This window comes from Rutilus rutilus (genome assembly GCF_951802725.1).
Source record: "Rutilus rutilus genome assembly, chromosome: 22".
NCBI classification, from domain to species: Eukaryota; Metazoa; Chordata; class Actinopteri; order Cypriniformes; family Leuciscidae; genus Rutilus; species Rutilus rutilus.
The window spans coordinates 18,195,691-18,208,069 of record NC_140227.1 but is presented as its reverse complement, the minus strand read 5'-3'; the positions used below and the strand labels follow the sequence as shown (position 1 = coordinate 18,208,069).

Below are 12,379 nucleotides of genomic sequence, written 5' to 3'. Positions count from 1 at the left end.
TACAGAATTTCACTTGTGCCAATTGAAAAATTTAGATGTGACCAGTCACTAGAAAATTTTGAGTTGGGGAGGTTAGAATTTTTTTACAGTGTATATATATATATATATATATATATATATATATATATATATATATATATATATATATATGCTAGAATAAAATAAGTTTTAAATTTAAAATTACTTAAACTGAGAAACAAATACATTAAAACTAAATAGAAATACTTAAAAAACTAAATTAAACAACACTGCTAAAACTAAAATTATTTAAAAAACCTACATATTAAATATACAAAAAATCTACATAATAAAGAATATAATAGTATTTAGAAAAATACTAAATTACCTGCATATAGTTTGTAAATATATGAAAATATATATTTTTTTAATTGTCATATTTTGATAATATTTTATTGGATCCTTTTTTATTAAATGGAAAAGAGCAGTCAAGACATTTCGAGAAAAAAAACAGGTTTGAAATGACACGAGGGTGAGTCAACTATGACAGTATTCTCATTTCTGGATGAACTATCTCTATCAACAGAACATCGTGTGCATGATAATATCATTTACAATGACACATCATTTACAAAGACACAAGCAAGCTACTAAAACACCAATCCTCTCTTCCTAACACCTAAGTTTGCTCTCTTCTCTCTCTCTGTCCCTCTTTCCTCCTACTCCTTAATGAGTCAAGAGATTGACAGCTGGATTACTGGGCCAGTTTGTAATCCTTTAATTTCTCCATTTAAGATAATCACTCACTGGATGGAGGGATGCTTCCACTTCCTGTGGCCCTTGTCAATCAAGTCAAAACGCTGTAAACACCAAACGCAACCCCGAATGACAAACTGTCAGGCTTGAGGAGAGTCTGTGCGCCCGTGTTTGCGTGTGCGATTCAAATTCATAAAATGTAAGCCAAATATCCACAGCAACACCTTTTATGTTTGTCCGTTTGTATTTATCTCTCCTCTGGAGTCCCGCATTTATAGAAGTAAACAGACTAAACGCATGTCCAACAGTCCCTGACCACAGCCCTCTCAACAGAATCTCTTTAAGACAGCCTGAGGACTTAAAGTGAAGCTGTCTGCAAGCAAGCCTCAAAGAGAAGACAGAGCAAGCGAGAAAAGCGCATAGATAAGGATAAACTAAGGCTGCATCTTATGAATACAATTAGCATTCCTCACCTCTTGTTAGCATGCTCCCTTCTTCATCCCCCCCAGCCCTTCTCCAATCTCCAACACAGAGAAAAAAGTGCTACACCTCACCTCTTTCCTATTTCCTTCTACTCGGTTTAGATTGGTGCCAAACCTCAAGACTCTATGAGCTGAATCATATTCCCTTTCCCGGTGGCGTTTTAGTATTTGCTCCTTAAAATAAACCCACCATGTCAAAGGAAGAAGTAATTAAAACAGAACCTAAGGGCACGATGAGGAATTAAAGACACCGGCAGGTCAGAGTCATGAAACACATAATGGCCCGCTGAGAAACACACATGCATATGTATATAGAAAAAGTGAAAGAGCTTGTTGTATATAAACATGTATTTTGTATATTATACATACACCATAAGGCAAATACTCTTAAAGGGACAGTACACTCAAAAATATATAGTGCTGTCAAATCGATTAATCACGACAAATGAATTGGATTTTTTTGGGTCAAATGTGGTCAATGAATCTGAGTCTGTATGATTTGTTCATAAATGAACTATTTCTTTCTATTTCCTTTTCATTTAATTCTAGCCGTTGATAGTCTGATCCCATAGAAATGTTTTGTTTTTTTACTGTAGATAAAAGTTGTGCTTTTGGATTGGTGTGTCCTTGCATATATGTCATATTTTTCACACTGATCAATAAAGAACTGAAATTTCTATATAAAAAAAGCATTCACTTCAGTATTGGTAATGATAATAAACGAATCGACAAAAATGTTTTTCTTTCAAAAGCAGTGTACCCAAGGTCTTCGCACAGAATCAAAGGACACTTCTTCCACTTCGATCTCAGCTTAATGACCTTGGGCAGCCGAATATGTTAGATCAGAATATAAGTGGCGGGGTTAATGCATATGAGAAATGCCTTGCTGACTAATAGTATACACACAGCCAGTAGTGAAAAGTCTGCCTTTAAGATGAAAATCCAATCTGATTTATATTCAAATAGACATTGAGCTATGGTTTCATATGAAAACTTAATTAAGAACTGCTAGGTGAGTTGTAGAAAGAGTATGAGAGAGAGGGATGGGAAGGAAAATATCTATGCCAGTCAAGATTTTCCTTTAATATAGATTGATATACCTTACTCCCTATGCAGTGTGAAAAAAAATCCAGATGGAAATGCAATGGAAAGTAAATCAGGCATGAAACAAACCAAGTCTGTGTGTATTGCACACTATTGTATGCTTGGTCCACTTGAGCTGAGAAGCAGACCTTTCAAGTGAAAAACAGCATATAAATGTAGGAATATCACTTTTGTTTCTTAGAAAACATCATAAAACATGTTTTCTTCAGCCATGTGGAGTGTTTAACATCCTTGAGCAATATGAAACAGATCAATAGAACAATTGCTCACCATGCTAAGTAGGTTATTACAAAACCAAAAGCTGTAGATTTTGTAAGCTGCTATTTTCCAATACATGGCCATGATGGAAGCAGCAGAAACTGAAAAAAAAACAGCATTTATTAAGAAAATGAGAACAGAGTTTGCCATAAAAATTAATCAATATAATCAATATATTATACATAAATATAAAATAAATGATACAACAAATTAATATAATAAATGCAAATAATACTAATAATAACTGAAAGTGATACTGTAGATATAGGCTTGCCATATTAAACGTACAGTATGGAATTTTTCGCCGCTAGGGGTCGCTAACCTCTTTACAAAAACAAAGGCGTAGTTTGATGACGCAACATTTGCTAAGAATTATTGATCTTGTCGTCAACGTCAAGCCGACCGATCTAATAATGTTTATGGATGACTGAATACATCGATGTTTTTATCATGACTGTGATATGAAGCAGTTCGGGATTGCTAAGAGACAGCTATCAGCTCCACACGCGACGCGAGTCCCGCGGATATAAAAGGAATGTGGACATTTCATTCTACCGAACTACACGCAAGTGCACAATTACAACTCACAGGTCAGTTTATTAGACAAATTAAACTTGTGAGGTAACGCAGCGCTGTTTCACTTGGTCTAACATTACACTATCACATTAAACTGCATTTGAATGTGTTGAAATTTATGTGTTAGTTTGTCTGTATGAGACTAGCAGTAAGCTAGATCAACATTAGAATAACATACAGATCATATTCTAACATTTTATCATTGTTGAACTATGTAACATTGATTAGTTTTATGTAAATGTGCTCACCTGTTTAATAAAGTACATGTAGGAGCGGTCGAAGTCTCGGACGTGGAGCTCTCGTTTATATACTGTCCATGGGAGCTCTAGGCATCTCGAAAACACCGCGCTGATATTGATTTCTCGTTTTAGTTCTCCTTTTTTATCCAAAGTCTGCTTGCCATGGTCCATAATGTTTGAACGAAACAACAACAGCGTGCAAACAGACATTGCGAACTACACAGTTGTCCGCGTCAGTCGCTTTGGTTACTATCAGAGGGCTCTGGTTGCTATGGCAGTACGAGCGGAAACCAGGGACAACGCGGATATGACGCCATTGACGGCGACAAAAGACGTGTCTTCGAATTAAATTACAAATTTCTCCTGGTTTGAAAGTTGAAAGTTGTTGGAAACAGTTGGGATAATGTAAGATATAGTGATTTTTGCTATTTTTAAAGCAAAAAAGTTACATATTGTGCCTTTAACAAAATAATTTATTACAATTTTCTTCAACAACTACAACAACAATAATGCATTATATTACATAATACTATTATTATTATTATTATTATTATTATTATTATTATTATTATTGTTGTCTGCTGTTCACACTGATTTTGAATGTTGCACATCCAATCAGAATTCAGTCGGAAAAAAATCTGTTTTTTTAATAAACTCTTAACCATGTTCTGTTTGCAACTGCAAAGCTCCAGACAGGGCTCAAGCAGTACCATCCTAATGAGCTTCAGTGAATGTCTGTATCCATGAGAGGTTCCACAGCACGGCTTAAGTATGAAGAGCAATGTGTTTGCTAGATAATGAGGTAAACTTTAAGACACGACTGGAACGCAGAAGAGATAGAGCCTGGGAGCCCATGCGCAGAGCGTCTCCATCTCACAGGTGAAGTCCTAGTTCTGGTTTTATTGTAAATCTGCCTTAAGATGTCAGTGCGTTTGGATTTAATGGATGTCCTTGTGGGAGAGGCATATTTTTTAAAGCGAAAGGGGAACTGAAGTGGGGACTTACTATATTTTATTGATGATAAAATGTGGTATTTGCATATCTTGGAAACCCAAGCAGGCACTATATTTTGTGGCACTGCAAATGCCACAAATCTGCCAGAGAAGTCAAATGACTCTGACTATGCATAAGCACTAGTAATTAAGATGATTAATGGCCGCCTCTGAACTAACGGCAAAGGCGACTGACTTCCATTTCCCACCAGCACTGTGTCGGATATTAAAGGGTTATGCACTGAAGTTCATCGCTCATGTTCTCTTGAACACATTCTGACAGCATCCTTTCAGACCACCATTTAGGGGTAAGTGCAACTCAAATCAGATTGCTCTTTTGTGTGTACCTGTCCTCCCTCCATCTCCATCTCTCTGTCTTTGGCTTCAAAGTGCCTGATCCTGCTCTTAGGCCAAGATGATGGTTTACACTACAATGTGCAATCAGTGGAATATCCGTTTTCATGGCTTATCTCTCCCAGGTGGGTTTCTGCTCTGAAAAAGGTTCACGCTCAAATGCTCTGTTTGTCTTCATGGATCCTTTTTTTTTTTCTTTATTTAAATCTATACATCTGATCATGTGTACACTATACTGTTAAAAAGTTTTGGGTCAGTACGTTTTTTTTTTTTTTTATTAATACTTTAATTCAGCAAGGATGCTGTCACCAGTTAAAGAAGATGAAGACGAAGGAGAGTCCAAAAAGGTTTCTATAAACAAAATTGTTCTTTAATGAAAACAAACTCAGGTAATCCATAACGATGAAGAGAAAGTAACAGTGTGCGTAACACAGACACACAAACAACAACCGAAAAGCACATAGTGAAGGTGTGGAACTTAAATACACAGTGATAATGAGGAGATGACAAACAGGTGGGTGTGATGATCTGATGAGTGTCCATGGCAACTGATGAGTGGCGGGAAAATCAAACAAAGGATGTGATGAATGAAAACAAACTGAAAGTCCATGAAAGTGAAACTAAAGATGAATAAGTCCAGATAACTGTGACGGATGCATTAAATGAATCATATGACAGTAAATATATGTATAGTGTTAAAAACGAATGCTAGTAAACAAGTGCTGTTTTTTATGAACTTCTATTAATCAAAGAATGATTAAAAAAAGTATCACGGTTTCAACAAAAATATTACTCATCATAATTGAGTTCAACATTGATAATAATAAGAAATGTTTCTTGAGCACCAAATCAGCATATTAAAATGATTTTTTGATGGATCATATGACACTGAAGACTGGAGTAATGGTGCTGAAAAAAAAAATATATATATATATATATATATATATATTAAAATAGAAGACAGGTATCTAAATTATAATCATATTTCTTAAATGACAACATTAACACTTAACAATAACGTCCCATTAGTTGAGGTTAGCAAATGCATTTGTTAAAGTATTTATTAATCTTTATTAACATCATTAATAAAAATATAACTGTTCATTTGTTAGTTCATGTTAGCTACATTATATAGGCTATTATTAACAGATACATATATATATAAAAAAATGTTTTTCTTTTTTTTATAATGTATTAGTAAATGAGTGGAATTAACATTAAGATGAATTAATGCTTTAGAAGTATTTTTCATTTTTAAATTCATGTTAACTAATGCTAACAATTACAATATTTTTCAAAAGTGTTACCATGACAGCAGCACATGAACTTCATGACCTGTGACATTTTGTACACACGATCATTGTGACAAATTTGCACAAATGTCACATATCTGCTCTTTTCACATACTGTATATAACACTCCTTTGTTCTTTTAAATCTCATATTTTGAACGTAGTCTCAAACGCTGGACCCCACCGTACATGTCAACACAGAAAGATGGGCTGTTTATGCATGAGTTTATACGTCTATAAATGTTTGCATAAACGCCGGAAGACATGACGTAACACAATAAAACCTCATAAAAGATCATTTTCTCCTGAGCTAGACTGCCTACCGCAATAACGAGCCACGCTAAATGACCGCATCATCAGTCAATGTTGCATGGGGTTCGAAACTTACCATCTAGGACTTGGAATCCAATCATGTAAAACACAAATGCTTACCATACCTATTTACTGTGGCCATGTAGGTGCCTTTCATATGCTCCCGAGGCCAGCTGAATATGTGACAGCCCTGGCATTTATATTTTGTCAGCATAAATGATGAATCTTTTCACATGCTGAGTGAAGATGAATCACATCTAGTGAGGCAGAGCGCCTGAAGGAACTCACGCTGTCTGTTTTTACTGTGTAAAAGATATTAGAAATGTTGGATGGTTGAATTAAAACCACTCCGGTCAACTTCATTCGAGGGGCCGTGTCTTTAATAAGCTCGTTATCCTTAGAAGTACAATAAAAGTGGATCATGAGGATTAGAGGATAATAGGTGTAAATGCGCCACTGTTGCATTAATACCCAAACTTTGCTATAATTAAATGCCCAGCGCGAACAAACACCTTCGTAAATGAATAGAAAATAAACACAAGCTACTGGTGTAATTAAACGGAATCAGCAAATTGCATCGAAAGCAGCTGCGAGACCAGCAGACAGCTGGCAGACACCCTGACTGCTCTGGCCATAAAAGAGAAGTCATATCTGATTCTGTTTGGATGGCCAGGCTTTAGAGACCAATGCTAAGCAGTACCTAGAGAACTGAGATGAATCGCTCACTCTCACCCCAGTGCACCGCAGCCATATTAAACAGTTATGAAGGCAAGCGGAACTTTCTACTCTCGATTCCTCTGCCAAATTCAAGTCTCAGACCGCACCGCGCTCCTGAGAATTCCCATCTCGGCATTAGCATTCTCGAGGTGTCAGACCAATGTTTACAATCACGGCTAAATTGATGCTGGAGTTTCTCGACTTGACGCTCGCTGGCCCAACCGAGCGCACTGGCTCACCCATTACTCTCCCCTTTGACGGTTCTGGGTTTCACAAGGCTGTTATCATTAACGTCCCAGTGAGGCGACCCCACTCCCCGATTACTATGGTTCCTCCGAACACATCACCCTTCCTCCAGACCGGTGACTGTACATTAATCACTCTCTGTAAGGGCTCATACTGCAGCCTGGCGATATACACCCAAGTGCCAAGTTGTGCTGGGGTAAGCATGTTTTTAAAATGAAGAGTGCACTATTGGATATTGAAGGAAAGGTGGTTGCCTGCACGACGCACGCTGGTGGATATTGAGGGCACGGGCTCGAGAGTTGATCCTAGCAAAATGCTCATAACTAAATCCACGAGTAAACAAAATGATTGACTCATGCGTGAGCACTTGGACATGCATGCCAACACTCAAACGACTTGCTGCGTAACAAGCACATCTGACATGTCAATGACTGACAATGTTCCCTCAACACCTCCACAGGCCGGGATCAAAACAAACAGGCCTTAGAAGTGCGATAAACAGGGAACAGCATTACGAATTAAATCTAAATAACAAGAGCACGTACTTCCAAAGCAGTTGCGCAATTTCTGCAATTACAGCGAAAATCCGATTTGTTGTGCTCCCGCATCAGCGCAAAAGCTGCAGTCAGATTGAGAACAACAAATAAAACTCTCTCTACACGACCACGCTCATGTGAATAAATCCATTGATTACTCTGATAACAGTTATACTCAATCAAAGTTTTGAATGCAGTGGAAAAAAACAGGTAATTGATCGAATCAATGTGCCATTTTCTTGTATGATTTGTTTCTGCAAGTCCAATTTTCCCCCCGACGTCTTTTCTCCTTCCATAACAGCAAAACAAATTCCACAGATAAAGCATATCCTCGCATAACGCACACACATGCACGCACAATGGCAATGAAAAGCGACAGTATAAAAGGACGGCTGAAATCTTGCTGAAAAGAAGTGGGAAAGAATAGAGGAACTGTATTACATGCAGGACAGAGGGGGAGCGCGAAAAAAAAAAAAAAAAAGGAAAGCTTAAAGCTCAAAGCAGCAAAAAAACACCCAGCGGGAGCCGAACAGAAGATTTAAATGAGGCTTCTGTAGCCAGCCGGGCCACTGAACTATCCATTAAATTCAGATTATGGGTTTATTTCCATTTTTTATTTATTTATGTTTTTAATCATCCAGCCAAGGTTTGTCTGATAGTCAAACTAAAGCTGAATAATATGCATATTGATTTTGATCAGTAGGAAACACTGGCTTTGTGCATTTTATTAATGCAGACGTGTGCCAACTGTAGCTCTCGGCGATTAAGAACGTGTATGCGCTTACGACACCCACTTAGATGGAAGCGTTGTTTTTGGCACACCGTGGACATGTTTCTTTAAAAGCATCACCTGACGTTTCGCAGACCTTGAAAATTGCATTTGAGAAGCATAGTGTGTTTTAAACGTGTTCTAATTGCATTACTGGTCCTGTGTGTACTATCAACATTCAGCACGCGGGCATATCTGCATCTCCGCTCCTCCTTTCTAAACCGTTTATTTGTGCTTGTTATTCCACACTGTGCTTATTTCGAAGCCGGCTGAAACAGGTTTTGAACCGCTGTTAAAACCTTTTGAGGAATCATACAGCACAACTAGTCTAAATTACTGCATGGGTGAGAGTCCCGAAGAATATTCAACAACATACACCTCCTGATCATTTGGGAGTCATTGTGCATTCTCCAGAAATATGCAATAATCAAGCTAAAATTATATTTAACGTATTACATCTAGCCTACACACACAGACTGAGGAATGCACAAGCATTTACATTCACCCACAAAACTGTTGCTGAAGCTCCACTGAGATTAAGGCACACACACGCAAATAAACCTGTGGCGAATCATGCAATGCACTGCAAGCTCTTACCTTTGTGAATGTTCAGGCCTTGCAGCACACCCCTGGGGACAAATACGGTGTAGGAGTTCTGGGAGAAACCTGGTCTGCATGGAGCGATGGTCTGAGCATTTCCGTGACTCCCCTGAGAAAGACAGACATTATTGGCTATGAAGACACAGGAGAGGGGAAGTGGTTAGGCAAATTGATTTGTGACCACAGGGTTGTGGTTCTTATTCAAGGTTATCGAAACCGATATAAATACCTTCAGGAGGCAAACTCACAGAGCAAGGATGCAACCATTTACTGCTAGGGATGAAAAAACTGTTCAATACACAAGCTTAAGTACCCAGAAATGTGTTCCTTGAGCCTAATTTAACTTTATTTTTAATATTACTAATAAGTCACTTGTAATCAGTTATATTATAACCACTATAGTCAGTAAATTTCATTCATTACTATATCATTAATATCAGCAGAATCGATAAAGTAAATAAATCAATAAGTGAAATAAAATAAAACATATTCAAACATATTCTAATAAACATGTTGTTATGCAAATCTAAACTAGAACGCATCGCTTTTTTTATTTAATATAATTCCTTAAAAGATTCTGAAAACATCTTGAGATTAATCATCGAGATTAGTTATTTTAATTCTTTTTAAAATGATTTCAAAACATTTTGTAGCTCTAACAAAGCTAAATATTTCCAAGCACCCCCTGCCACCTGCTTAAATACCCTCCGGAGTGCCTGTACCCTTGGCTACGAATCACTGCTGTAGTCCAGCTGAGTATTTGAATATTACAATAATTCCATGAAAATATGCAAATTAACAAATTCTACAAAAAAACAACAAATCTGTGATTTAATTCTCATTTAGAGTCCTGCATTATCATGCCCTGATGGTGGTTTAAAACAAAAAAAAATGGATACGAGTGAAAACATCAAGAGCTTCTCTAAAAAATTAACAAGAGCAAAATGAGCCTGTTTGATGATTAAAATAAACCGAGGGAGAAAACGAGGATGCAATGAAAGACAGGAAGTGCAGAAGAAAGAAGGTTGCGCTGGAGTTCTGCCATGTGAATCAGTAGAGAAATTGTGCCCATTACAGTGGCACCTATTTTAGGATAGTGACCTAGTGTGTGTGTGTGTGTGTGTGTGTGCATCAATGGATAGTGCTCACCATGGAGATTTAGCATAATTAGATGGTGGGTCATATTCAGGTTATTCCAGTCTCAGTATTGTGGGCTTTTCTAAAACGATTCAGGGTTCAAGCTCGGGCCTCGCTGTGTCTAAAGTGAACGAGAGGTTGCCTTTAGGGGTCTCTCTCTCTCTCTCCCTATATTTTTCTATTCTGGAACCCAGACAACTATGAACCTGAAAAATCAAGACAACAAAGAGCCGACGCTCTAAGCTCTTTCATATATCCACGGAGGAACAGTCTGTCAAAGCATCCCTACAGATCACATTAGTCAGAGGGCTGTGAGATGGTTACTTTCTAAAGCAGCGCTGCCTCTGCCCACCATGTGAATGCAGCTCTATAGCTATATCTCACCCCCAGATACAGATTTTATTCTGAATGAGTCATCAAAGAGAATGTCAATATCTGCCATACATCCAACAGGGTAATATGTGTCTTATTTCCAGAACTTATATTTACTCAACACCCTAGCACCTCCTAGATTTCATTTACTGGTATATGTGTGTGTTTCTCCTTCTTGAATGAGTGTTTCATAATTCCTAAACGTGAGACATCACAGACCAAAGCAACTAGTTCCCTAGTATGCTACAAGTTAAATCGCTCCTGATGTTCCTATTAAGAAGGGGAAAAGTAATTACCTATGACATGAATCTTAATATTAATACAATTGATTTGCATATTCACATACTCCTCCAGTAACGACAGAGCCGCACTATTATCAGACACACCACAGGCATCGCCGCATCCTCTGCAATGTGTGTTAAAAGTGCAGCTGCAAGCCACTGCAGCTTACTGATAGACGACCAGTGTTCAACACAAACTGATTTCCTCGTCTGAATGTTATTTAGAAGAAAGAAGAAGAAGAAATCGCCTGTTATAGAAGTGCTAGGAAGGCAATTTTTGATTTCCAAACAGTCAAAGTGAACGCTCGATGCACCACAGTATTCTTTTAGTTGGTACGCACATAAAACGCACAAATACAAGTGTACTATTCCATATGTCCAGCCTTCGAGCGTCTAATTTCAAGTGCTATTACTTCCAGGATGTTTGTAAATAAAACATTTGGACTTACCAAAGATGTGCCCACAACTAAGGCACACGCCACAAGAACCGCGCAGCCGGTTTTCATTTTTGCCATCAGCAGAGGAGGCAGGTGTTTGTTATTCACAAACGTGGAGATTATTCCTGTGAGATGTGCTGTCGGTAGCAGGGTTCCGCTGAGCGATGCGCACAGAATATTGTCCCGCTCGGTCTTTCGCCCTACTGCAGGTGGACAGGGGCTGTTCAGGCTCAGCACCACGGCGTCACAACCCATACAACTCCTCCTACCGCAGCGTACTACTTAAAGACACACACTGAGACGCACTACAGCACGCTTGCTTGACAGTTAACCAGCCACGTTCATTCTACATATCGACTTCAGATTAAAATAACTTGCAGCTCAAATCAGGTAGCGAATTAATAAAGGGGGTTTAGAGGGGGGTCTGACCACCCTAATTAAAAAGGATTAGTTCACCCAAAAATGAAAATTATCACCGTTATTACAGGGTAACTCTCGCCAAAATGCAACCTATGGTCTTTTTGTTAATCTGCCCAAGGCAAACTTTCGTTTAAAAGCATAATTAGAATGGAAACGTCACTTTTAAGATTGACTGTATTTTCGTTTTCGACTGTATTTTCGTTTTGCCTTTATGATAGCATCAAAAATCGCTATTTTTAAAACACTAAGAAGGCTCAACACAACATGAAACTTTGCTCGAAGTATCACCAGAGGCTCTACACATGAACTCGAGCATTGAGAACATTGTTTGTGTACACACAGAGTTTACTAAAAAGAAAGATTTTGAACAACTCACTGTAGCTGTGTCCGCTGGCATTTTGACAGTCAAAAATATAGTCAGTCTGCGAATGTGAATGAACTGACTCTGAATTTTAGTATTGTTTCTTATATGAGGATCCTTTTTCAAATACAAGGTCAATTTTGATTTTCATAACGACAAAAGTACAAATTATCCGTGAATT

At 37.9% G+C, this 12,379-nt stretch overlaps 1 protein-coding gene across 2 annotated transcripts in view; it reads right to left on the bottom strand.

Annotated features, from left to right (window-relative positions):
* Nucleotides 1-11,657, bottom strand: part of cdh4 (cadherin 4, type 1, R-cadherin (retinal)) — a 241,745-nt gene extending 230,088 nt beyond the window's left edge. Inside the window, exons 1-2 of one of the 2 annotated variants that reach the window (XM_084394671.1) lie at nucleotides 11,430-11,657; nucleotides 9,188-9,299 (exon numbers count right to left, since the gene is read on the bottom strand). In XM_084394671.1, coding sequence (XP_084250797.1) covers nucleotides 9,188-9,299; nucleotides 11,430-11,495 — 178 coding nt within the window. In that variant the 5' untranslated portion in view covers nucleotides 11,496-11,657. The remainder of the gene's footprint in view (nucleotides 1-9,187; nucleotides 9,300-11,429) is intronic. The other variant, XM_084394670.1, reaches the window with a different exon arrangement.
* Nucleotides 11,658-12,379: the final 722 nt, after the last annotated feature.